Source organism: Ornithorhynchus anatinus, chromosome X1 (assembly GCF_004115215.2).
Source record: "Ornithorhynchus anatinus isolate Pmale09 chromosome X1, mOrnAna1.pri.v4, whole genome shotgun sequence".
Taxonomy (NCBI): domain Eukaryota; kingdom Metazoa; phylum Chordata; class Mammalia; order Monotremata; family Ornithorhynchidae; genus Ornithorhynchus; species Ornithorhynchus anatinus.
In genome coordinates, this window is record NC_041749.1 from 59,784,130 (window position 1) to 59,810,657 (window position 26,528).

The following is a 26,528-nucleotide window of genomic DNA, read 5'->3' on the forward strand; positions in this document are numbered from 1 at the left end:
AATCCTGGCTCCGCCACGTCTGCTGTGTGACGTTAGGTGAGTCACTTCACTTTTCTTTGCCTCAGTTACCTCACTTGTAAAATGGGGATTAAGACTGTAAGCCCTATGTAGGACAGGGACTGTGTCCAACCTGAGTAGCTTGTATCTACCCTACTTTTACCTCCAGCTTAAACAGAAACTCCTTACCAACAGCTCTAAAGCACACAGTCACCTTGCCCCCTCCTATCTCTCATAACTATTCTCCTACTACAACCCAGCCCACACACTTCACTCTTCTAATGCCAACCTATTCACTGTACCTCAATATTGTCTATCTCTCCATCAACTTCTCATCCACATCCTGCCTCTAGCCTGGAACACCCTCCCTCTTCATATCCAACAATTACCCTCCACCCCTTCAAAGCCTTACTGAAGGCACATCTCCCAAATAAGCCCTCTTTTCCTTTTCTTCCATTCCATTCTGCATCACTGTGACTTGCTTCCTTTATTCAGCCCAATTCCCAGCCCTACAGCACTTATGTACATATTTATTTATTTTAATGTCTGTCTCTCCCTCTCTAGACTCTAATCTCATTGTAGGCAGGGAATGTGTCTGTTATAGCATTATATTGTACTTTCCCAAGAGCTAAGGAAAGTGCTCTGCACACAGTAAGCACTCAATAAATACTATTGATTGATTGACGGTAGATAATAGGCCTGGAAGTCAGAAGGACCTAGGTTCTAATTCCCAACTCCACAGTTTGTCTGCTGTGTGACCTTGGGCAAGTCACTTCACTTCTCTGTTCCTCAGTTACCTCATCTGTAAAATGGGGATTAAGATTGTGAGCCCTATGTGGGTCAGGGACTGTGTCCAATCTGATTAATTTGTACCTACCCTAGTGCAGAGTATAGTACCTGGCACATAGTAAGCGCTAAACAAATACTATAAAAAACAATAGGCTTTGTCCATGCCTTAGATTTCCCATTGTAATTTAAATAGTGCCTAAATACTCTTGACTTTACTTTAATTAGGCATTTCATATCACTGTTATTTCATATGTAACACCACTCTCAGTTACATTTAGCATAGGTTAACTCTTTAATTGAAGTCACAGGAATGTAGCCAGGGGCTCAATGGGCATAGAAACCATGCTCTATGTTCCAGCTGGTGATTCATCTTAATCAGGTTGAGACATATTGGCAGTGTTTGGTGGGAAAAAAAACACTTTCCTTCCTACTTCCAAATGTCTTTTGGGGATCAATAGACGATTTAAGATGGATAGTTTAGGAACTGCACTAACCTAGCAACTCCTACAGACATCTGAAGACACCTGATTGCTTCCTGAAGCCAGGAATCTATTGGAAGTCTTTGTTGGAATGGTCACCTCATCCACGGATGTCTTTTCTATATGAAGATAGTGTAGTTAGAAGACTTGTGAGCAGAAGGTTTATTCATTAGTACAGTGCTTGGCACATAGTAAGCACTCAATAAATACCACTGAATGATAATAACTTATAAAATTTAGTAGGTCAGAATAGCACATGGTAAAGATTATTTTATCTTCAGTTTAAGAGTTTCTGGGAGAGTTAGGTTAAAGAATACACTCAGAGTATCCATTCTATTTCTGTGGCAATGGCCTTTAATGTGGAATCTGGGCTAAGCTGACTTGAAAACAGCCCACTATAGCTGATTCCCACATTCCCTTTCTAACTGGTCGATAGAGGCCAGAGAAACTGGGTGATGAATGGAAAGAGCATGGGCAGGGGAGGCAGAGGAGCTGGGTTCTAATCCCAGCTCAGCCCTGACTGTGTGACCTTGGACAAGTCACTTAACTTCTTTCTTCACCATTTCCCTCCTCTGCAAAATGGGGATTCAATACCCATTCTCCCTCCTATTTAGATTGTGAGCCCCATGTGGGATCTGATTATCTTGTATCTATCCCAATCCTTAGTACAGTGTTGGCACATAGTAAGCATTTAACAAATGCCACAATTATTATTATGAATGGCATCTTCTGAATATTTTCCGTTTGAATGTAATCTTGCTTTCTTATATGATTTTCAATAGTTTAATAGTTCACACACCAAAGTATTCTTTTACTCACTTTATAGCTCTTTAAACCATCTCTTTATGTCTCTATAAACTCTAGGTACTTTCCCTAAAAATCTTTCAGGCTTCTGCTGAATATTTTTGGGGAAAGTAGAGTTTTCGGTTTGAAGCTTACTGATTTTTTTTTTCATCAGCATCCCCCAAAATAGCTTTCTTCTTTGTAAGACAAGAATAATTTTATGTGACTAATAAGTGTTTTCTTGTTTTTCTAACCCCTTTCTCTAGGAGGTTATTTGAGTCAACAAATTCAATAGGTTAAAAATAGCTTGGAGTTGAGTTCACTTTATGTGAGCCTATGGCTTTTACCACAGCTTTTTGACTACAAATTTGTATCTGTCTCTGGGTACCAAGAAGAAGAAAGGAAACTTCTAGTCAGTTTGGAAACAATGTTGGCTGGGTAGGGTGAGAGGGAAATAGGCGTTAATTTCTGTCAGGTCTTATTAGGACTCAGCCCTGGTAATAATAATAATAATGATGGGATTTGTTAAGTACTTACTATGTGCTGAGCACTGTTCTAAGCGCTGAGGTAGATACAAGGAAATCGGGATGTCCCACTAGGGGCTCACAGTCTTAACCCCCATTTTCTAGATGAGGTAACTGAGGCACAAAGAAGTGAAGTGACTTGCCCAAGGTCACTCAGCTGACAGGTGGCGAGCTGGGATTAGAACCCACATCCTCTGATTCCCAAGCCTGGACTGTTTCCACTGAGCTACACTGCTTCTCTAGGCAGAGTCCAGGAACCTCTATCCCTGGAGCCAATATGATTAGTCCCAGAGGTATACATTTCTGAGCTCCTTTCAGCCTTCAAAACCATCTTCAATCAATGATATTTGAGTATTCACTGTGTGCAGACCACTGTACTAAATACTTGGGAGAGTGCAATACAGACATAGTAGACACATTCCCTGCCCACAAGGAGCTTACTTCTTCCCCACACTCTTCTCACTCACTTTAAACCCTCCAAAAATATCTACCTGGATGCTGCCCCTCCTGAAACCCCAAGATTTTCTATTTTCCTCTGGTGTATTTCCTATTTTTCTATGATGTATTTTAGCCACTTCTTTCCATGCTGTATGGATGATTTCTTGAATTTCTGAGACAAGTTTAAACTCAAGTTCTCATCTTGTCATCTTTACATATGTAAAAAGAAATGTCATTCCCTTCAGTGAAGAATCATTCCCATTTTCATAATCTGGAATTCTCTGAACTCCTGAAAACGTACTGGGATTTATGTAGATTCCTCCTATTTTCATGAATGGATTAGTTGACACTTTTGTTGCTGGTTTTGAAAGGGTTGCCCATTTTTCTGCATAGGAAAGTACAATGCAAATTGACAAATAAAGGACAAAGATGGAGATAAATTATAATCAAATTAAAATGCTCTCTATAAAGCTGTCATAAACATTACCTAAATGTATTGTAAGAAGGAATTTTCTCCTTATCACACATTCTACCTTATTCTAAGAAGTGATATCAAATTTAAGGTACAGAGGGGAGAATTTACTGGAGAGCTTATGTAAAATCATGTTTAAAATTTTTCTTAAAATATGTCAAAATATATGTAGCAACAAGAGTGAATGAGGTGTTCAGGTGAGAGATGGAAAATGAGAACAGTGCACCACATATTGCATTCTGTGTTAAAAAGGTAATTTGGCTTGGTTTCCTAGACTGTTTTTGAAATATTCCTGAATAAGTGTTAAAATCTGAGAAATTGCTAGAGTCTAAATGGTGAAACTCTTGTCGCTATTGGTTTCTTTCTGGGTTTATGCCCAAGTTTAATGTGGTCAGTTTGTGAGGAAGGAGATAAATGGAACCAACATTTGTTGCTGATATTTCTTTGAATTTTTAACTCTGTAACCTTTTAGGTCTATATCATCTTTGTGATATAAATTTAGTTTAGGTAATTTTGTTACTCTCCCAAAATCTAAGGATATTGATTGATTGATGGTATTTAAGTGCTTACTAGGTGCCAAGCACTGTTCTAAGCCCTGGGGTAGATACAGTTACTCAGGTTGGACACAGTCCCTGTCCCACATGAGGCTTACAGTCTAGATAGGAGGGAGTAGGGTTGAATCCCCATTTTACAGTTAAGGTAACTGATGCACAGAGAAGGGAAGTGACTTACCCAAGGTCACAGCAGACACAAGGCGGAGCCGAAATTAGAACTCAGGTCCTCTGACCCCCAGCCCTGTGCTCTTTTCACTAAGCCATGCTGCTTCTCTATCCATATTTTCATCAACTAGATGACTTCACAAATATTTTTAGCAAGTGCCCATGTCTCTATAATACAGAAAGTATAAAGGCTAGACATAATTGTATATCTGCTCTGAATTATTTTACCTATTGTAGATCTGGTAATATATATCACTTGTCTCTTCCTGTGGCATTTACACTCCTGTAGGACAGGGCTCAGGTCATTTACTTTGGTTCCCAAATGCCCAATGCAATGCTCTATACCCAGTAGGATCTTAATAAATGTTGCTGCTGTTATGAGAGATACTTGTAACCATGATAGAGAATTCTCTAACCTTCCCAGAGAGACCAGAAGTTGGGCAGAAGGAAGGAAGGAGCCTTAAACTACTAGGTATAAAGTGGAGAAGCAGCCTGAACATATTAGCAAGGGACTCCCTAGCTAGAAAACTCTTATATTGTCCTCACTCAAAATCTAGGGAATTCTTGTTATGCTTCTGTTACCAGCCCTTTTACTGGTTCACTGATTAAGTAATATATTAGGCTTCGGGGGCTAGTTTCACCTTCCTAGGCAATCAGCTTTCCAGGATCAAATCCAATATTTAGTGCTAAGCCAACGCTCTATGATGACAAAATGATCATGTTGGAAGCAAAGGGACTAGTTCTACCCAGAGTACCAGTATTCTCTCCTCTGCACCCAGAACCATTATATCAGCACGCCCACCTGCCCATCCAGGAGTTACTCAGGCCCTTAGTAACACCTACTAAAAAGCCTGGACAGATCAAAGTCCAATAATTTTAAAGGAATGCCTGTGGGAGAAAGGGGGAGGGCCTGTCATACCAGTGGCACACTGTGGAGTACCTATGGACACTGAGGGTGATAGCCACCTGATGCTCACACCTGAGTCCCCCCTGCACCACTTGGGAAAATGACTTGGATCCACATAGCATCCCCTCTCTTTGGACAGTGGACACTGATGATATGGAGGCAGGGGCTAGAAAGCAGAGGACAACAGCCCAACATCAGGTCAAATTGAGCAGGGGACCATTGATACATATCTTGGATGGCCTTTATTTTTGAAGATGACAGTGCTGACTGCAAGATGCTAACCACATATGCCAGCCTGGGACATGTCAGGGTCCAGGAGCCCAAAACGAAAGCTTGAGAAAAGTATGTCATACTAGTGGGGCATTGTGGAGTGCCTAGAGGCACCGAGTGTGATATCCAGCTGATGCCCCCACTTGTGTCCCCCTGCACCATTTGTGCAATGTCTGGGACCACATAGGATTTCCTTCTCTTTAGACAGCGGTATGTCATTGGCAGTATGGAGGGGAGGGCAACAGACCAGGATTAGGGGGTTAAAGTGGGCAGGGGACCATTGATACCTATCTGGCCTTCGTTTTTGTAGATGATGCTACTGATGGTGAGATTTTGACCATGTGTGCAGGTGGGGCTGATAAAAACATGCGTGACCAACAATCCATTCCACATTGTGAGCATGTAAAGAAAGTACCTTGCTGCCATGTTGTTTGCCACGTGCAGAGCCTGTCGTTTTCAAAAACGCCTCCTGGCATCCCCATCTTCCCACAGCCTGAAGGAGTGCAATCCCTCTCGTGATTGCTGCCCGCAAGGCTGGTATGTCTGCCACAGATGTCTCCCAGGAGTCCAAAGCTATGACACATTGAGATTGTGTTTCACAGTAATAGAAGTATCTGTACTTCCCTTCCTTTTGCACAAACCCTTCCCTTTTTAGTTAATCATGAAGCAGCTTTTGGAGCATCCTGCTATCGTCTCTTCTTCTCAGGTGTCCCACCCAGTGGTGCTATGCTGCGGCGAGCACAGCCCCAGTGTAGGTGAGCCAATTGCATTCCAGGACTTCACTGTAAGTAATCTTGCCTGATGATGAGTATTGTTCATTAGACACCCAGTTGAAACTGCTTGAAAAGCCAGTTTTTCCTTCTGTGGTAAGCTGAAGACTCGTACCCATAAATGGGCTAAACACCACTATAACTCTGCTAGCCTTCATTTTGGAATGACATCAGATGCCCTGTGGTCAAAGGTCTACATCCCATAATCCATAGTGGCCTTAATTCTGTTTTCCACATCTTTGAACATTTCCAGCTAGTTCACTGCCTAAATAGCATAAAATCAGAGATAGCATTAAGTTCTGTGTCTGAAGGGCACTGTAGATATATACCTTGGCTCTTCTTCAGGTTTACTGCCAATCTATGGCACTATGTGGACTCTGAAGCAATTCATAACCTTCTGCATGTCTTCACTGTATACATACCAAGAACATAGTCATTGGCATTCAGCAGTTCCTGGGTTATCATCTCAAAAGTTTCCCTGAATGCTTGTAGCCTGTTGACTAGAAACAGCTTCCTAGTGGATCAGATGTGTATTCTGATACCAGCTTCCAGGTTCCTCATCATTTCCTCCAGAATGGTGACAGAATAGCCTGATCACAACTGAATTTACCAAAGCCCAGATCTGTTCATGGTGTCTTATGATTTTATGATATCATCAAAAATGTTTAAAGGTCAAAAGAAGTAAGCTGCACTGCAGTTCACAGTGAGCACTGTGATTTCTTCAGTAGGCTGGCCAAAAGGATTCTAGCTAGAATCTAGCAGCAAAGGAGAGTTGATGGACACTTCAGCCATTTTCACATTCAGCTCTTGCAACTTTTACTTGAAGATAGTGATTCTGGTGGCATCATTAACACCCTATGGCATTTTTTCAGTATTAACCAAATTGACTAGTAAACTACATGGGCATCTAAATATTAGGTTTCCCCATTTTCTGGGGATTTCTGCAAGGATTCCATCATATCCAGGGAGCTTTGCCTGTGGTAGTGTTTCTACAAAGATGGAGGAAAGGCTATGTGTTCTCATTTTGCTGGATCATCTGTGCTTTGAAGGACCTTAGTCTTGAAGGTAGAAGATGTGTTAAGGAGATTTCCACTGTTTAGACAAGATTCCCTCTTTGTGCTGAAAGTTGCTCCTTCTGTTCTCTTCGGTGTTTCTGTGTTAGGAGGAAGAGGGCTATAGAGCTTCTTGAGTGATGAACAGAATTCTTGGTTGGTGGGGCCAATGTATCCCTGGATTGCTTCAGTGTTGACAGCTGACATCCATTACTGATGTTGCATATCTCAGGCGCTATTGGCATGTGGGAAGATGCAGGTTTTTGAAACCCTTCCTTCTGTTTGGGCCATGAGGAGATGTGAGGTACTTATGATGTATCTATTACTTTGATGCAGGATGGTTTAGATCCCTGAGTAATTTGCCTCACAGCGGTCTTATTCTAAGCATCCTGAGCTGCATGTTATGTTGGACCCAGGGTACTTTATATCAAGATGGTTATGACATCCAAATATTTGATCTTCAAATTTAATAATGGAAAAAATACTCTGAAATGAAGAAGGGCCTTGGCCCTCTCTTTGAACCGGTAGCTGTTTAAACTGTTCAAACAGTTTGGCTAGCTTACTCCTAATGATCAGGCCTTCTTGGTATTCAGTCCTGGGAAAAATTTCAATGATAGATTAATGAAAACACTCAACAAACTAGAGAATTGTTGAAATGCATTTTGCTTGACCTTCTACTAGTGAGCTTATTTAGTTTTCTCTACATTTTATGAGCTTGCAAATAGGTCTCAATAGGGGAGCAGCCCCACATTTGTTCTGGTACCCTGAAGTCATCTAAATTGAAAAATACAAATATCCCAAGCACTTTCAAGTGGTACAGCAGAAGGACATAGCTATAGATTTTTTCAGGAGTGTGAAATAATTCACCACACTTGCTCATTATTCATATAGACAGCACATTAATAATAGGGAACCCTGAAATCTCTTCTTTTTTAGGCCGGAGCACAGCTAGAGGGATGAGGAGCTGACTCCTTAGATTTAATATAACATTTTTCCCCCTTTCAGAATAAATAAGAATTGATTGAAAGTACACTGGTTCAGTAAAAGAAGAAATGTCTAACAAGTTTGAGATTAAAAGAACAGTGGCTTGGTTGTTGCAAACAGTGTTAGGTAGATTTGAATATAGAATTCAGTACTTTGTGTAGCAAAACATTTGCTAAATTCTCATATACCAAATGACCACAAAGATTTGATGTAAGCAAATTATCAGTACACACTGTAGCATATATTACGCAGAAGCTATAGCCCAGGAAAATATTCTGTTATACCTGCTGAAAGAATAACATGTAATCACATCACTTGGTTATTTCAGAAGTTAGATGCAAACTGAATAAGGAAATAGTTGCTTCACTGAGATACAAGCACACAGGGTAGTTTGGGATCGAGAAATGCTGTAGCCAGAGCTAATGTTAAGCTTGATTTTTATACATCAAAGAAGTCATTTAATTTTTATCATCATTTATTAACTCCCTTTGAGAAGCCACAACCACTCTGTTTCATTACAAAATACAGGTAGGAAGCAATATGTTTAAATGGCATGCTAATATCCACCTCTCTCTCATGCTGAGAGGTTTCTTATGTAATGGATGAAGGTTTAGGATAACCATGTGAAACTCATTCCTGTGGGTGAGCTGCACTTATACATTTGTATATGGTGGGTCACAACTTTAAAAAGCTGCAAGTTACTAATGAATTATTTGAAAGCATATTAGCAATCTAATACAAAATTATGAATCAAACCAAAAAGATATTAAATTGGTTACTAGCTAAAAATATCCTTATTGCATTTCCTACATTCCTTGGGGTTGGGGAAAGTGGTTCAAGATCAGGAGAGAGGAAAAGGTAGGAAAGAGAGAGGAAAAGAGACTCAGAATGTAGACAAAGAGAAAATTGAGAGACAGAGAGTGCAGCAAGACAAAGTTTGAAGGCAAGACTGAAAGAAATGAAGACAAAAGAGATTAAAGATGAAGGCAAAGAACTATGACAGAAGGGACAGAGAAATAATTCTCACATAGACCCTTTCTTATATGCATATTCATCTCCCACAACACATGCTTGATCTGTTGAATGCTTACTAATGCACCAACCACTGTACCAAATAAGAACTGGGATAGATAGAAATAACTGGTGCTCACAGCCTAAGTAGGAAGGAAAAAAAGTACAGACTGCCCATTTTACAGATAAGGAAGCTGAGGCCCAGAAAAGTTAAGTGACTTGCCCAAGGTCACACATGCAGCGGATAAGGGGCAGAGCTGGGATTAAAACCCATGTCCGACTCCCGGACCTGTGATCTTCCCAAAGGTCATACACCATCTCCTTGAATAGCAGCAGAAGCAGTAGCAAGAGAGACAATTGCCTCTGCAGGTAGGCCAGCTTTTGTTCCTGGCTCAAGATTGAAGAGGCTGCTACTCTCCCAGATATCTGGTGTGGTATAACTGCATGTAGAGTGACCCCAGAGTTCTGGAACTCTAGGAGGCAGCAGTAGCAGCAGTCCTTTTGTACTATACCAGGAAGAAGAAACCTGGCTGCCAGCATAGGTAGAAAATAGAGGTGCCTCTGCGGGGCGTTTTTTTCCCCTCCTGTTTCTCTGCTACTGCCAGCTCTCCTACAGGCCAGACATAATCTCATAGCAGCCTCATATGGCCCATGGATTGCAAGCTTAATTGTCTGGCCTAGGGGCTGAAAAGAGTATGAAACAATACATTTGAATAATAGGAGATTTAAAAAAAACTTCTGCTTTGGGAAGGGGTGTTTCAGCAAGCACCTGTACAACTTTAGGATTTTCTCTATAAGCTACATGACCAAGGCAAAGTAATTCACTTGATACCTGTTATGGTTTGAGAGTTAGTGAATTATTTGCTTGTTGGGTCCCTAGAACAACAGAATATAACAAAATTTTCAGTAAGCCCAGTTTTCATGTAGCCCGAAATAAACCATGATTTCAATACAACATTCCAATCATTCCATTCTGTTTCCTTTCAGTATAAATGACTTCAGGAAACATTTTGTAAATCTCCAAGTGATACAGTGAGTAAATTTTTCAGATTACAATCTGCCAGGGTATACATTTAAACCCCATTTCTCCCCCCAAAACATTCCATTAATGCCTTAGAGCATCATTAAGGAAATTGAGTGATCTAAACTTGAAGCAGAGCTTCTTACTAGCATTTTAACACCTGTATTGGAATATCTGGAGAGGAAAAGGTCTTCATCCTTTTGGAGAATGCAAAGCATGAAGAAGAGAGTCTGTCATCAGAAACAACATAACAGTTTTTGAAAGGGATATGCATGCCCTCTGTAAGCTCCCTGTGAACAGATAATTTGTCCACCAGCTCTCCCAAGTGCTTAGTACCTTGCTCTGCACATGGCAAGTTCTCAGTAGATACCATTGATTGATGACTGCCAATATAGTTCACTCAAGTATTTTACGTTCTTAACCACAGCACTTCATTTTCTAATATTAGTCCAGGGCTAAATCTTCCCCTTTGATAGATTTACAAATAGGGCAGAGGATTAATTTGAGTTGAAAAGGAAATTTGCATATTATCTAAGCATGGATGGCCTCAAATGGCCAATTTCAATAATACTGGCACTGGCTGACAATTTCTACTCAGCACCAAACAGGAAGAAACCTACACTGGTGAAGTGGATACATTTTAACAGTCATTCTGTTAATCAAGTTAAAACCTGTTTAGAAGTATAACTTTTGTGTTTCAAGCTAAAAGAGATTCATACCTTTCTGCATTGGCAGCCCTAAAGACATAATTAATTATCTTTAGAGGTTTCATTGTTTGGGGAATATAGATGACAAATGACTGGATGAAAATAGATCATAACAACAGTCCCTTTAAGCATTTACAATTCAAAATTTTTTTTAAAATGTTCTGCTTTTTTGGGCCTTTTTTATTCACCTGAACATCTTAAAATGATTTCAGAACTGTAATTGAATTGGTTCTACTCTTGGAAAATTGGAAATTATGCTATCAGGACAAGCCTTGAGATCCTCCCTTAAGCAAAGACCTATAAAGGGAGTTTGGCTCAAGTGGGAAAGCAGAATAGGACAAGGAAGTGGTAGGTATTCTGAAGACAAATGAATATACAGACAAAAAATATATCCTTCTCAACTGGAAAACAGAGGTGCCATCCAAAGATACATCTGTATTGAGCCTCCACAAAAATCCTTTGGTTTCTAAGAAAACTGGCACCAGAGTACTTTCTTTTTTAAAAAAAAATCCTTGAAGCTAAGGACAATGGTCCAAACACACATTTTACAGAGCCTGGGCAACTGCCATACCCACCTTATTGTCTACTTTCCTATTGGCTAAGAATGTTGGCAGTGCAGTCACTATCCTGTGAATGCTGGACCAGAGGGACTCTCCATCAGATGCAAATCCTTCATGTGGTAATTGAAAGCTTCTGGAGTACATCCTAAAGGATTTATTCTGCCCACTTGCAATTTGGTACTATTAGGGACAGGTATTCACAGAGTAAAAATAATCTGAGTGGTTCCCATAGGTGAAAATATTATGATCTGATAGACAAGGAAGACAAACTTCTGAGAAGCCATATGGGAGTAATCTAATTAACAGTCATGTTTTAATTATCCCACTTTTAAGACACACAGAGGGTGAAAATAAAATATCTGGTGAACGAAGCTACTCCCTCCCTCATAAGCAAATCATGGGAGATAGGCTAATTAACGGAAAAGGTAAAATTAAAAAGAATTATTGTATTACCTAGTCTTTTTATCCTTTGAGTTTTGAAATGTCACTTACTTTGGTAAAATCAACTTTTCAGTATTGGGACTTTCAAAAACCAACTTTCTATTTCCATAAAAACTACAATTTCTTTACAATGCTGAATTTAAAAAGGACAATAGACTTGCTCTGGGAATAACAACATTATCTTCTGTTTAATTTCTCTGTATTTAAAATCATTATCATTGAAAATACATTTTATTGCCATTTTGGGCACCTTGGATAAATAATTTAGCACATTTCTCATACCAACTTAGACCTGAATTTCTGAAACAAACTGGCTTTTGATCTATTTCCTAGTTGCAATTTTCAAGTCAGAATTATTACCCTGCCCTTGTTTCTGCAACTCTATTTGCTTCTGTTTTTTGGTTCCCTAAAGAGTAAGAGAAGATTATGGAAAAACTGTGCATTTTATTTTTAGTTAACCTCCAGTAAAGATATTATCATGGGGTGTTTTGGTTTCTTATTATTGGTAACAAAATAATTAAGCAATAAAGCACGACAGGATGTGAATTAAAGTATAATAACTCACACTGACTATTGTGCATTCTTAGGCATGAGTCCAAGGGCAGAATGTTATCTCTTTCATAACTAGCTATAAATTACTGCCCCCTAATTTAAGACCTTGAGTGCCTTTTTGCAGTTATAAAAAGATACTCTTGAGTTTTTTGAAAAAAAGGCATGCTGCTAGCATTATGTCTCCCTTTGCCATAAATAAAAGTGGTACAGTCCCATTCATTTTTTTCACATTTAATTGTAAATAACACTGAATTATAAGATGTGATGATCATAGTCTAGGCTTATAGTCCATGTCTGTGTCTTTGAAGCTGTTCTTACACATTCTGTTACTCTATGGAGTCTGGAAAACATTGCAGAATCAGATTCATTGGCCATTTTATATGGGGGAGGAAACATTTACCCCAGTTTGAGAGCTTCTACACTTGGAACTAATATCAATCTATCAAATGGTTCCTCTGACTTAGCTGAAACACTTTAAAGCTGGCATTTCAGACATCTGGTTTTCAAGCCACTTGCCAATCCACTGATGGGTTCTGTACCGCTTGCATGAGACAGCCATCAGGTAGTGGAGAAGTGTGGGGAGTGAGAGACATTCAGCTGAGGCCGTCCCTTTTACACTTTTGCTGACTATACAACTCCTAACTGAAGTTACCATTAACACTATTGATAATAATGATTACAATAATAATTATGGTATTCATTAAGCACTTACTATGTTCCAGGTACTTTACTAAGTGCTGGAGTGGCTACAAGCAGATCAGGTTGGGCACAGTCCCTGTCCCACATAGGATTCACAGTCTTAATCCCCATTTTACAGATGAGGTAACTGAGGCCCAGAGAAGTGAAGTGACTAGCCCGAGGTCTCACAGCAGCCAAGTGGCAGAATCAGGACTGTTACTGGGCTCTGCTCTCCAAGTCATTCTAAACGTAGTTCTCATGGGCCAGAAATCCTAGAAAACTGCTCTTGGCAACAAAAGTAGCAGTGCAACACCTCCAGTCTGGATCAGGATTCTGATTATAGAGAGAAGCAGGGTAAGGACAGACTCAGTTGTGTCTCTTTTTTCCTGCTGTGGCCTCCAACTTCCCAAGGAGAGGATCATTTGGTTGACTGTATGCCTGAGTATGTGCATGTATGTGTGTATGAGAAAGTGTATGAGAGAGAGAGGATATGTGTGAGAGGGAATGAGGTTTGTGTGTGTGGGAGAAAGATACTGTATTATGTGGGATTGTAGTTATAATAATAATAATAGTAATGATGGTATTTGTTAAGCACTTACTACGTGCCAAGCACTGTTCTAAGCACTGGGTAGATACAGCATAATCAGGTTGTCCCACATGGGGGTCACACTTTTAATCCCCATTTTCCAGAAGAAATAACTGAGGCACAGAGAAGTTAAGTGACTTGCCCAAGGTCACACAGCAGACAAGTGGCAGAGGCGGGATTAGAACCCACATCCTCTGACTCCCAAGCCCGTGCTCTTTCCACTAAGCCACTCTGCTTCTCTAGTTATGTTGATGAGAGTTTGTATGGGGGTCTATGAGAGACACTGGCACAGGTATGAGTGTGTGTATGTGGGAGAGTGTGAGTGTGTAAAGGAATGCAGGGATGAGAGTGTGTATGCCTTTCTCTCTGCACCCCCACCAACCTTTTCCTGCCATTTCTCTCTCCCAATCTTTTACCACTATCCCTGTTCCCATGGGAGCCCCTCCCACTAATATTGCATATGGAAAACATCAATTTAATGCAACTCACCAATTTCATTTGCCTTTATTATTTTAAAAGCAATGAACTAAGTTGATAAATATTTTATATATATATATATATATATATACACACACACACACACACACGTTTATGTATTAAAACCATTTATAGCAGCTCTTTTAAAGGGGGACCCACATAGGTATGATTGCACTAGTGGCCAAGCCACAAGAATGAGCTTGATAAGATGGCTCTAATAGATGCAAATCTTTATTTAGCTGAAAACCTCTGTAATTGGATAACCCCATAGATCAACTTTGGATGTGAAAGTGTAGATTTTTTTTTGTTAACGTTCTGAGAAACTGATGATCCACTTCCCAAAATGATCAGATTTTCTAAGATTATAATGTATATCTTTTTGAAAGTCAAAATACTGCTGAAGCATAGAACTCTCAAATGAACATTGATCCTGATGCTACTTCTCCTTTGCCAGGATGGGTACTGAACTACTGTTGGGAAATTTTGTTGCTTTTTGTCCTGAACTCTGGAAGCTTTTAGATTTCTAGTTCACTAAAGAGAAAAAAGAAAAAAAACTACTATGGGAAATGAAATGAAGATTTATTGCTATAAACTTGTATTTTCCCTCTTTTTCAATTAGGAGTCAAAACCTTAGGATAAAAACAGATTTTTCATAATGCTTACTAGTTATGGCCTTCTTAAGCCACTAGATTATATTTATTCTAGTTTCTTACATTTCAAGTTGCACTTCGGTAACTAATCAATTATCGGTCAAAGTTATTGGACTTGAAGCAAAGCACAGAGTGGAAGCCATGGTTTTAATGTGGGAAAACATTTCACTTCTACAGGATCAAATTAAACCTATACAGATGGGTAAATTAGAAACTGTTCTCTCCACCATCATCTAGTATGCATGTAAATGACAATAATGGACTGAAAATTTTATAGCCCTTTATAAGCCTGGGTCACACAGTCACTACTCAAAATATCCAGAAGCTCCTTTTAAAAAGGCACACAGCTCAGTTGTGCCCATTCAAGTTGAGCTCCAATGGGAAACCTTCTCTTGGAATTCTGAACTATTAAATAACAAAGCCTCAAACAAGAAATTTTGATTTCCAGACGTAACACACTCCCCTCCCCAAAGAAGGATGAATATGCTTCAGCAAATATGTTCACATTCTGTTCAGCCAATTCAAAGAGTAGGTATTTCAAAATGTTTTTCATTCAAATAAGAAAATTGGAAGCAAAATTAGGTATCAGGTATATATACCTGTCTATATCCCACCCTAAGAGCTTTGGAGAAAAAAATAGGTTTTCTTGTTTAGGGTACATCCTAGAACCTAAACGGTAGCAAGTGATAGGCAGATGCAGATGGATAATTAGATAGACACCATGTTTTCTACTTGCCATCAACACAAGAAGGTCTGTTTCGTGTAGTTCCAGCCACTTTCCCAGGCAGACAGGAGCATTTTACTGTTTGTGATCTTTCCTCAATTCGATTCTTATTGCAACATCTGTGTGCTGCTATAACTTCACACGTTCCTCCTTCTGGCAATAAAAAAGAATATTGACACTCTGATTAGAAATAACTGCAGTGGCTAGTCAAAGCATCCAAGCATGCTATTCTCTATTCTCATGAAAAGAGGTTCAGTATGAAGTGGATTATGGCAGTTATGTACCATTATATGTAATTTTAGAAAAGACAGACATTACTAGGCTGCAGATACAAAAGAAAGAACAAATGAATGCTCTTCAATGGGAGACAATTTTGCCCATATATGAGAAGGAATTGACTTTAAGAACCACGCTGAATAAAAAATCTGCCTGATTTAAAATTATTATACAGTCAGCTCTTTCTCTCCCGCTATATCTTAGCATTTCTTGTTCTCCTGGTTCTCCCTAATGACTAACAATTGCAATTCTCACGTTGATTCAGCAGATACCATAGTGGAGAATTGGCCTGGAAATAAACTCCATTTCCAAGATCATATCTAAACCTGATATGGCAAAACATTGCTGAATTTTAAATCTAGGTGCATGGTGTTTTTCCAGATTTACCTCAATTACAAATGTGATTTAAACAAAAAAACTATTAATAATAACAATAACAGTATGTGTTAAGCACTTACTATGTGCCAAGCACTACACAAAGCAGTGGGGTATATACAAAATAGATGGGGAACAGTCTCTGTCCCATACGGGGCTCACAGTCTAATTGAGTGGGAGAACAGATATTTCATCCAACCTTTACCGATGAGGAAACTATGGTACAGAGAATTTAAGTAACTTGCTCAAGGTTACCCAGCATTGAAAATATGGATTTGAAACTGTACCCTGATTTCAGTCTACCTGCCCATCAAGTTGCATACAACTTAATAATGAGAGAAGTTGAATTAGAAATTGAGACAAGTTTCAATGTCTCTACTTCTAGTCCTGTGGAAACCAAATAAAATGTGGAAAAAAAATGTTTTTTCCACTCTGTGGCAACTAGAAGAGGACAAATAGAAGTTTGTACATTTTCTTTTGAGATTCATTGCATTCCACGATCTGTAAATTCATCAAGAACTGCAGATAAATATCTGGTCAGATTGGTGAGATTATACAGAAAATTTCAAACAAACCATATTTTTCCCATGTCAAAGAGCTTCTAACACAATGAAAAGAAATAGTTTTTTATTTTATGTATTTAGATATTTGGAATGTTACATGTATATGAAATGTCATATCATTTTAGATGGGGCTGCCCCTATGATAAAGCAAATGAGGACAATTGCCCAGCTAGTGCCCTAAAGATGCCATCTCTCCTGATGAGTGGCAGAGCAATGATGTGGGAAGAAATTTGTGCATAGAACCAACCACTTCAGGGAGGGTAGGAGGAGGAGATGCTGAAATTGTTGAGAAACTGCTCCTTGTGCAGCTTGGTTCTGCCCCAGTTCTTTTCATGCTGATGAGTGAGTAGGGTAAAGTGATGGTGGTGGGAGGATCCTTGAGGCCAAAGTGTGGCTCAGTGCTCACTGTGCTGTATCATCAATGGGCAGGACACAGCCCTTACTGCCCAGTGGAGACATTGTACTCAGTTCTCTCTCTCTCTGTGTCTCTCACACACACACACCCTGTGCACACACTTCCACCCACCCACCCACAAATCCTCTCCACCTCTCTTTCCTATCACAAACCAACAATGCAGTCATCCTCTCCCTCTATCAAGTGATAGCATTGGAAATATCCTTGACTCTCTCTCTGACAACCTCCATATTCAGTCTGTCACACTGGGGCTCACACTTTAGGTAGCAGGGAGAACCAGTATTGATTCTCCATTTTGTAGTTGAGGAAACTAAGACACAGAGAAGTTGTTTATTAAATTTAATGTCTGTCTCCCTCTCTAGTCTGTAAGCTCACTGTGGGCAGGGAACATGTTTATCGACTGTTATATTGTACTCTCCCAAGGTCTTAGTACAGTGCTCTCAACACAGTACTCAGTAAATGATTAATTGAAGTGACTTACCCAAAGTCACACAGCAGGCAGTGGCAGAGCCAGGATTGGAACCCAGATCCTCTGACTCCCAGGTCTGTGCTGTATTAACTAGGCAAAACTGTTTCCCATTATTTCCCCACAACAATTCCAAGATCCACACCTTTATCTCCATCCAAACATCCACAGCACAGGTAGAGGCACTTATATTCTAACTGAAGTTTTTCATCAGCTTCCTTGCTTGTCACTTATCAATCAATCAACTGTGTTTGAGTGCTTGCTGTGTGCAAAGTACTGTACTAAGCACTTAGAGGAGTATAATGTAACAGAGTTGGTAGACACATTCCCTACCCACAAACTACAGTTTAGAGGGGGAGACAGGCATTAATATGAAGTTTCAAGGAGAAGGGGACAGTCTGCCCCTAGACCATACTTCACTCTGTTCCCCACATCACTTTTCTAAAACAGTCTACACCTGCCTCTCCACTCTTTAAAAATCATCAGTGGTTACCTATTCCCTTCTGCATCAGGCAGACACTTCTGTCCATTGGCTTTGAAGCAGTCAGCTCCTTCACCCCCTCACCTTTCCCATTCTTTTCTCCAACTGCAACCCAGCTTGCCTTTGTCTTATCTCTCAAGGCAACCTATGCAATGTGCCTTGTTCTTGTCTCTTACTCACCATCTCCCCATTTGTATCCTTCACACCATAACTCCCCACCTTCAAAACCCTTCTGAAATAACGTTTCATACCATACAAACATCTTTCATACCATACCATCTTTCACCTGTGAACATGGGTGAAGTTTAACTGCTTCACCTGGCTTCCCAAACGTGAATAGTAAGGGCTAACAGTGACTAAATAGGAGGAATCTGAAGTCTATGCTGATTCATTCACATTGTCCAGGTACTTCAGGTGCCTTCAGCATGAAAGGAAGAAGGAAATGGGGCTGGGGAAGGAGAAGGACCTTCTGCTGGGCAATACTTAGGGATGGGGCATTTCCTTCAGGATTCTTTGAGGCAAATCATAATATGACATTAAGCACATTGTTCAAGAGGCACAAAGAGAAGAGGCTAGGAAGTGTGCCCCCAGTTATATGGGGGGTGCTGATAGTATTTCCTTTTACCCTGATACTCCTGTCACCCCAACATCCTGTTTTCCTAGAGATAATGATGAATTTGCAAGCTCTAAGCAAAATTGGTATTGCTGGAAACACTGACTGCCCCATTGATTTGCATTATTACAGGCCTGTCTTTTCATACATCTAAGCAAAATAAATCCCACACTGTACCAAATACATACAATCTTTCTGAAGTCATTTGAATAAATGTAGTAAATATTTTCATGCCATTGACTTAATTTTTGTTTGGATATTGTCTTTATAGTACTGGCAGGAGAACAATGTTATTTTTCTTTGGATCTCGAAAGTGAATTTATTGGCATTGACTCAATGCTGTGAAAGAAAGAAAGAAAAAAGATTGTGTCTTTTAGTCTCATAGATTGACTTTTCAGGGACCTCCTGTATTAGTTTATGGAAATTATTAAGTGCTTCTTGTCCTAACCAGACAGAAGGGGGCATGCTGGCAGAATCACACAGTGCTGATAGATTGAAGGCCAAAGACAAAAGCGTTCAATGGGGTTTTCATCTGCTGAAAATGAATAACATGCTTTGTAATAGCCTGAACTTGGAAATAATGGCAAGTCTGTTGCTTCTAATCTAGTATATTTTCATTTAGTAGATTACCAGCTGTTACCTCAAACTAAGGCCCTGAAGGCATTAACAAACTAATTTAAATAGCTACAGATGGGAAAGCAACTTCCTCCTCTTCCCCTACCATGCACCATTTTCCATATGAACTTGGTGTGTGCCATCTTTAAACAGATAATCATTACTTGAGAGCTAGTTATCTGAACTGGTAGAATTGTTAAACATTCTGTTCTGTCCCCAAATGACTTTTACTTATGTAATAATAGTAATTGTGGTATTTAAGTATTTGTTATGAACCAGACACTCTAAGCTACTTGTCTGCTATGTGACCTTGGTCAAGTCACTTAACTTCTCTGTGCCTCAGTTACCTCATCTATTAAATGGGAATTAAAAATGTGAGCCCCAAGTGGGACAACCCGATTATCCTGTATCTATGCCAGCACTGGGGTAGATACAGGGTAATTAGGTTGTCCCATATGAGGCTCACAGTTAATCCCCATTTTCAGATGAGGGAACTGAGGCACAGAGAAGTTAAGTGACTTGCCCAAAGCCACACAGCAGACATATGATAGAGCTAGGATTAGAACCCAGGTCATCTGACTCCCAGGCCCATGCTCTTCTCACTATGCTGTGCCACACTCCTCTATACATGAGTGCTAGGAGAGGGTAGATGAATCCATAAGTGCTAGAGTTGGCCAAAGTGAAGATATGGCTTAGGGTGCTGAGCCTTTCCTCCCCCAACTTTCCCTATCATTGTAGATAGCACCACCACTCTCCCTCTCTCACAAGCCTGACACCTTGACTTTACCCTGGACTCCTCTCTCTCATTCAACTTACATACTCAGTTTGTCACCAAATCCTGTCTTTTCATATCTCCAGAATTCACTCCTTCCACATCATCCAAACTACTACCATACCACACTGGTTCCAGTAGTTATATCCTATCTTGACTACTACAGTCTGTTGACTTTCTGCCACTCAGCACTCCAGTTCATATTTTAATCTTCTGCCCAGATCATTTTTACAAACAAAAAAAGTTTTACACACATCTCCCCCCTCCTCAAAAGTCTCCAGTGGTTATCCATCCATTTCTGCCAACAGAAACTCCATACCATTGGCTTTGTCAATCAGATCTTCCCCTCCTGCCTTACCACACTATTCTCCCACTGAAACCCAGCCACCACACTTCACTACTTTAGAACCAACCTGTTTCTTATGTTTTAGTCCCATTTCTTGTTTTAAATAGTATTTGTTAAGTTATTACTATGTGCCAGACACTGTACTATGTGTTGGGATAAATACAATTATTCAGGTTAGACACAGCCTATGTCCCACATATGAACCCCCATTTTAAAGATGAAGTAATGGAGACACAGATAATTTAAGTAGCCTGCCTAAAATCATACAGAAAACAAATGGAAGAATTAGGACCACAATTCTTTCACCTTGGTCCCCTTACTCATATCCTCCCTCTGGCCTGGAACTCCTTTCCCCTTTATAGCTGACAGACCCCCACTCTCCCCATCTTCAAAGTCTTACTGCTCCCAAAATGCCTTTCCTTACTAAACTCTTTTTTCTTCACTCAGTTTGCCCTCATTTCTTCATTGCCTCTGCATTTGGGTGGGCTTCCCATAAGTACTATGATACCTAACTTCCAGCCCTACAGCACTTACATACATGTCTTTATGCTTTGCTGCTTACCTTACCTGTAATTGATTTTACTGTCTCCCCCACTAAACACCTTGAAAACAGTAATTCTCTCTACCATCCCTATTATACTCTCCCAAGCCCCTATCCCACAAGTGCTCAATAAATACCATTGGTTAATTGATTGAAATCAACTGGGGATAGCTTGTTGGAGGAGGTGAAATTATAGGATGGCTTTAAATGCGGGGGGGGGGGGTGGGGGGGAGTTGTGGTTTGGATGGGGAGGGAAGGAAAGATAGATGGAGTTTTAAATTGGGTAAAGAATGTGAGAGTTTAGATGAATGAAGAGATAAAATGGGGGAATAGGGGTAAAAGCGAGAAGGTAGGGTGGGGCCAGAGAGTGGAGAGCTTAGAAACCAATTGTGAGGAGTTTTTATTAATAATGGTAATTGTATCTTTAAGTGGTTACTGTGTACTAAGCACTGGGGTAGATAAGTGGTAATCAAGTCAGCAACGTCCCCAAGGTGTGCAGGAAAATGGAGCAGTTGTTGGTTGTAGACTGAATGTGGGATTTGAATGGGAATGAATTGGTGAGGATGACATCAAGGTTGTGTGAAGAAAGAGGAGAGTGAGGCACTCAGATTGTGATCCCTTCAGGAGACAGAGTCCATGTCTTATTCCCCCTTGAATGCTTTTTCCCAGTAGCAAATATGAATACTATTATTTACTACAGGTGAAGATTAGAGTCAGAGGAGGACTGAGTGAAAGAAACTGAGTGGACAAAGAGGTAGGAGTAGAAGAACTAGGATAGTACTGTGTCAGCAAAATTGAGGATAATAGTGTTTCAAAGGAAGAAACATCAGCAGAGAGATCAAGGGGGATCAGGATGGAGTATAGCTCTTTGAACACTGTTATGTGGATGTCATTGGTGACTTGGAAAGAGGAAGTCTCAGTGGAGTGAATGGGTTGAAAGCCAAACTGCAGGTTGAGAAGAAGTTTAGTGGAAAGGGAATTAAGGTGGGGGGTGTATGTATGACATGTTCGAGGTGTTGAGATAGAAATGGGAGCAGGAGGATGGGACAATACCTAGAGGGGACCATGGAGTAAATAGAGCACATTTTAAAATGGGGAAATGATGTCATAGGAGAGTAGATCAGTGGTCTTGAGATTGCTAGGATTCATGTCATCAATTTGATTTGCCACCTGCCCCTGGGTATCCCCCCTCCTTGATGCCACTATGTGCCTTTAGATCATATAAGTTTCTTGAGTAATGTCACCTCCCTTCCCACACTTATACCTGTGACGGTGTCTCTACCTGGACATTAGACACTTGGTGTCCCTTCTTCCCAAGAGGAAGAATTAGACTCAAAATTTTTCATTTAAATTCTTCTCAGAAATCCAAAGTTGTCTTCAATTCCCAGACAATTCATCTACCTTCCCAGAGTTGTGGCAACGAGTTTGCTTAAGTAACCAAACTATAGAACTCAGCTTAATTCTACACTAGTAGATTAAATATACTTTAGCCTTGATCATTAGGATACTTGAGGAAATCTTTTCTCTCTAAGCAACCAGATAACTCAGGTCATTGTTTGTTTTTATCTTGAATAAACTGATATATCTTGCTATTATAGGCCTGACCAAAGCAAAGTGGAAAGTTGAGGTAATTTGGGGCATGGCTGTGATAACACTGTTATTGAGGAAAGAGAGAAATGTTTTGGATTGAATGATATGTAATGGCAGCATCTAATTAAATTCACCAGATAATTGCTCAACTCTCCACTTAATTTTGCCCTTGTACACCCAGAACAAGATAAAAACATTATGCTGACTACAATCACTGAATGTCCAAACTGTGAACCTCCTTAAGGGCATGATTAAGATCATTAACATACTTAACAGGGTCTCTCCATGTTACTGCTCATAAATGCTAGCGAGTAAGCATTTCTTATTTCCTCATTACTTTCCTATATGAACACTAAAAATCACATATGGTCAGTTATGCAAGATAGTTTAGATTATCTGTTGAAAGAAAGAGGTTATATGGGGCACACTTAATAGAACTGAAATTCAGAAGTGCATGCTATTTTATAAATAAGAATATAAATAAGAGAACCTATCTTCTCAGTGATAGCAAATAAAGGCAAATAGCCAAACAGACTATAGGAGATATTTAATGGCAAAAATAGATCTGAAATTTTTTTGCATGCTAAGATGCCTCTGGAGAGTACCTTCGATGTTAAAAAAAGTAAACATAAGAAGGGGTAGCTTACTGACATTCTGAAAATATATCTGTAGCGGGCTTGTTATTTTTTTCTCAGATTCAAGAGAGAGCCTTCTGGGAATAGCTTCCCTAATTTTTTATCTCCTGCTTGTTTAAATCACCTCTGAATATCCAGGCCACTTTCTGAAACAAGATATTCCCACCCAGAGTTTTTAAATATTGAATTGCAGCAGGTTAGGTTAATGAAGATCCCAACGATTGCACTGTGAAAGTGAATTTGCTACCTCGAAAAGGGTCTTGAAGCAGATGACGGTACAGTAGTTTCTGTTGTTGAAGAGGATATTCAGATATTTTCTGTCAGCTAGACTTCATGCATTGCATGATATTGGCCATAATAATAAAAACCGTGGTATTTATTAAGCGCTCACTATGTGCCAAACACTGGATTAAATACAAGATAATCAAGTCAGACGTGGTCCCTGTCCCACATGGGGATCATCAGCTGAGGATACTGAGGCTCGGAGAAGTTAAGTGACTTGCCAGAAGTCACCCAACAGGCAAGTGGCGCAGCTGCGATTACACACTCAGATCATCTGATTCCCAGGCCTGTGCTTTCTCCGCTAGGCCATGTTCTTGGACTGGGTGAGAGTGTGCAGAACAGCATTGCCAACTGCTGAGGATACTTTTCACAAGCTGCATGAATTAAAATTACTGACAGATCAAAAGTGGCAGAAAGTGGGAGAGTGGAGAGAGGGAGAGCAGCTGTTCACGTGGGAGCAGCCGGCTTGACTCACTCTACATCCAGGCCCCCACCATTTCAAGTAAGGAAGTGGAGGCAACAAGAGTGATGATACCCCAGCAATTCCTTCTGCATTACTCCCGTGCCGCGGCCGGCTCCATCCCTGCACGTCAAAATATTCCCAAGGGATTTATGCAATGACCAATTTTAGTACTTTGTCATGTACCGTTCATGGATTCGTGGGTGGTTGCTAATTGTGCAGAACCCCTAATTACTACTAGAAAAACAAATCAAGTGTATACTCTGCCAATAGTGCCTGTCTTTTGCAAGCTTGGGACCCAAAGCAGAGGTCACTAGATTCTGAAGAGGCAGAAGTACTATTTGGAGGTTCTCTAGGTGTCTGAGCAACCCTACTAAGGAATGCAGTGTGCACCCTGAATAGCAAAGAGGGTACCTCGAAAGTGATGCCTCCCTCAAACCCAGTCCTTTACAGGATCACAATTCATGGACTTCAACCAATAAAAAATACCAAAAAACTAAATTCTCTGGTTCTAACGCTTGGGATGCTGGACTTTGTAATTTCCATGGCAATGATCAGAACAGTCATGTATGAAGAAGAATGGCACTATTTGCATGAGAAACTAAACCGAAAATAGGCTTTTTGCTAAAAGATGACCACTTTTATCTGGACACATTTTCTTCCAGGCAGTTCTTCCCTTTTCTGATTGAAGGCTGGCATCAACATTGCAATCATACATTTCTTTTTCTCAGGTTTCCCAACAACCCGAATCCTTAATAAGTTATTAAAAATAAAAGTACTCCACTTCCATTACCAGTGCTGAGCTTAGTGACTGGGCTGAACACAAGCTGGAAATTGTCTCTTGCTGAATAAGGGACAGACATCTTGGATGCACCAAAATGCTAAGCAATAATATCTTATTTACTGTATCTCTGCTTAACAACAAGATCTGAATGAAGCTCAAACTAATGTTTTCATTACACAGTTGGGTAAAATGAATATAGGGAATAAGGGAATGTTCTTTCCCAAAAGCAAGTCTGCCTGCGTGCAAAGCGATGGAATGTCAGAAGAAACTACTTTGCACATGCATGTGGCAGATACTGAGATTTGGGTAATATATGGCAAGCTTTCTTATAACACAAGTTTGTTCTGAAACCTAACTCTTGCATTATAGAAGAACTGAGCGTACTGCTAATATGAATGGCAATAAATGCTGGACTGAACATTGCTTAATATGTTACAGATTTTCATTAATGTTAAAACGAATATATTGCAAAATGGATTTATATCATCTGATGGCTACACTCCTGGAACTTAGTGACAACTTCAAAAAGTCTGCAAGAAACTCTATCTGTATTCACTGAGCACTTTTTTTGTGCAGAGCACTGTATTAAGCACTTGGGAGAGTACAACAGAGTTGGTAGACACATTCCCTACCCACAAGGAGCTTACAATCTATAGGGGGAGACAAACATTAAAATAAATTATGGATATGTACATAAATGCTCTGGGGCTGAGGGTGGGGTAAATAAAAGGTACAGATCCAAGTACAAAATTTGATGAGGAAGAAATAGAAATGCTGTCTAGTAGGAAAGAGAGCTGAGCTATAACAGGATAGAGGGAATGTGTAATGGCAGAAGTTGGCCTGGTGCCTGAGTTTCCACCAGCTGCATTAGTACAGCCTAGAAAGAGGTATGGTACACTGGATTAGGAGAAGTGGATCCAGAGTCACTGAGAAGCAGAATCCAGAGAAGCAGCATAGCCTAGTAGAGAGAACACAGGTCTGTAGTCAGAGGACCAAGGTTCTAATCCTGGCTCTGCCACTTATCCACTCTGTGACCTGGGGCAAATCATTTAACTGTTCTGTACCTCAGTTATTTTATTTGTAAAATGGGGATTAAATCATCCTCCCTCCAATTTAGATGGTGATTCCTATGTGGGACAGGGGCTGTGTCCAACCTAATTATCTTGTATCTATCTCAGCGCTTAGTATGGTGCCTGGCACCCTGTAAGCACTTAACAATTACCATTAAAAAAAGTTTGGAGGTCAGAATAGGAGGTTAAAACTGAATCTGTGGGGGAGGGGGATTATGTGAGGTGACAGATTAGGTTGCAGTTAGTGATAAATCAGAGTTGGTAAAGTACAGAAGGTGCAGGGCTTTGAGATGATTACATCTGGTATGTGCACTGCTGTGTGCCAGAGGTGGGATGAATGTCAGCAGAACAGAGAAGTCAAAGAAAACTATATGAAGAAACTTAGTTGATGGCAGTTAGATGTCATAATGAAAAAAGGGGTTGGCGGGGAGTACGGTCTGGCTATCAGTTCAGGGATCGGGTTTAGGAAAGCAGCAATACTTTCATGCTTGGAATGTAACTGAAATTTCTCATCCAAAACAATTGAGCCCCTTTGGCTGAGAAAATTGGGCTGCAAATTGTAAAAGAGCAGGCACATGGATGACACTGCTGTCAACCAGCCAGGCAATCTGCATTCTGGGGCATGTTTCAGCATTTCCTTTCTTGTCTAAATC

The 26,528-nt window shown here is 40.1% G+C and overlaps 1 protein-coding gene across 1 annotated transcript in view; it reads right to left on the minus strand.

Annotated features, from left to right (window-relative positions):
* The window catches only part of TAFA1 (TAFA chemokine like family member 1), a 542,679-nt gene that overhangs the window by 100,814 nt on the left and 415,337 nt on the right, over positions 1-26,528 (minus strand). Inside the window, exon 3 of the mRNA XM_029049804.2 lies at positions 15,604-15,744. Coding sequence (XP_028905637.1) covers positions 15,604-15,744 — 141 coding nt within the window. The remainder of the gene's footprint in view (positions 1-15,603; positions 15,745-26,528) is intronic.